The sequence below is a fragment of the Mandrillus leucophaeus genome, unplaced genomic scaffold, assembly GCF_000951045.1.
Source record: "Mandrillus leucophaeus isolate KB7577 unplaced genomic scaffold, Mleu.le_1.0 Scaffold24, whole genome shotgun sequence".
Lineage (NCBI taxonomy): Eukaryota > Metazoa > Chordata > Mammalia > Primates > Cercopithecidae > Mandrillus > Mandrillus leucophaeus.
In genome coordinates this window covers 4265163-4266725 of record NW_012102476.1, presented here as the reverse complement: position 1 = coordinate 4266725, position 1563 = coordinate 4265163, and the positions used below count along the sequence as shown (strand labels likewise).

General features: G+C 47.0%; 1 protein-coding gene across 1 annotated transcript in view; it reads left to right on the top strand.

Moving 5' to 3' along the window:
* The window catches only part of ZNF843 (zinc finger protein 843), an 11822-nt gene extending 11140 nt beyond the window's left edge, over positions 1-682 (top strand). The window contains 1 exon segment of the mRNA XM_011982558.1: positions 660-682. Within this exon segment, the coding sequence (XP_011837948.1) occupies positions 660-682 (23 nt within the window).
* The last annotated feature ends 881 nt before the right edge of the window (positions 683-1563 follow it).

Below are 1563 nucleotides of genomic sequence, written 5' to 3'. Positions count from 1 at the left end.
AAAAAAAAAAAAAAAAAAAAACAATCACTGTGGCCTGGAGAATAGAATGCTCTGATTGGGTAGGCCTGGATCATGTGGCCCTTCTTGGAGCTAGAGGAGAGAGTCCATCCCACTTGAACTGTGAACTGAGAATAAGGTGGGCAGGAGGGTGTGTCTCAGTATCAGAAACAAAGGCATAGATATATTGGTCATATGACACAAAACAGTAGACATCCACTATTACATAGCTGCTGGCCCCTCCCAAGTGCAGAGGGAGCTCAGAGCCCTGTTTATTTAGAGTCTATGCCCCTGTTGCCACTGGACCCCACCCCAATGCTGTCTGAGCTCCAACTCTCTCTACCTGTTCATTCTAGCTAACCCATGTCCTGTGTCACCATACAGTTGTTTTTCCAGAACAATTCCAATTTCAAATACGCTGTCCCTAGGGCCCCCATAAACATTTATACTTAGTAGATCACATGTTGTAATCAATCTTTGCTTTAGAAAGTGTGGTCACAGTATGCAGCATTCCAGGAAGAGGGTACAAGAGAAACTGACCCTGAGTCATGCCTTCACCTCCTTCACCACCAACAGCTGAGATATGTCTGAAAAGAGGCTGAGATGCTGCCCTCCGGGGTTGATTTAGCACCTGGTGAGTTTGTTCTTCCCTCTGCCTAAAGTGGAGGAAAAATTAAACCTCTAGAAACTGAAAGTGTTGGCAGCAGCCAGGTTCATGAACTGTGTGAGTGAGAACTTACAAAAACAATGGTGAGTGCACAGCCTGGAAGAGACAGCTCTGCACACCTTCTAGAGAGGCAGGTAAGATGGTGACAGGCCCAGAAAAGCACAGACTACCTGAGCAGCCCAGGACAGGAGTGGCCCTCCTCAGGGCATTCTCAATGTCTCAGCAAGAAAACCTCTCCATAGGAGCTCCCAAGCTGAGAACAAAGGGATGGGAATTCCCAGGGAATTGTTTGGCAACCACCACCAAAACTCTGAGGGGCCAGAACCTTTTCTTCCTTCCTTCCTTCCTTTTTTTTTTTTTTTTTGAGACAGTCTTACTCTGTCACCCAGGTTGAAGTGCAGTGACACAATCTTGGCTCACTGCAACCTCCACCTCCTGGGATCATGCAATTCTCCTGCTCAGCCTCCCGAGTAGCTGGGACTACAGGCACACGTCACCACACCCAGCTAATTTTTGTATTTTTAGTAGAGACAGGGTTTCACCATGTTGGCCAGGCAGGTCTTGAAGTCTTGACCTCAAGTGATCCGCCCGCCTCGGCCTCCCAAAGTGCTGGGATTACAAGCGTGGGCCATCATGCCCGGCCTCTAGAACTTTTTCAAGTAAAAATACCTGTCTTCATATCTGTTTTCTCCAGGAGCCATTGTCTTATATACGTAGGGAGGGCGCTATGTGTAGAGGGAGATGCCAGGTATCTTTAACTGGAATAGGGCCCCATCTTCTCTGCAACAATGCCAAAGTCCAGTTGGGAAAACAACTGTAGGAAGAATTCTGTTATAGCTCAGTGAGAGCTCAGGAATAATTTTTGTAACATTGTATAACATTTGACTGCTCAAGGAGGT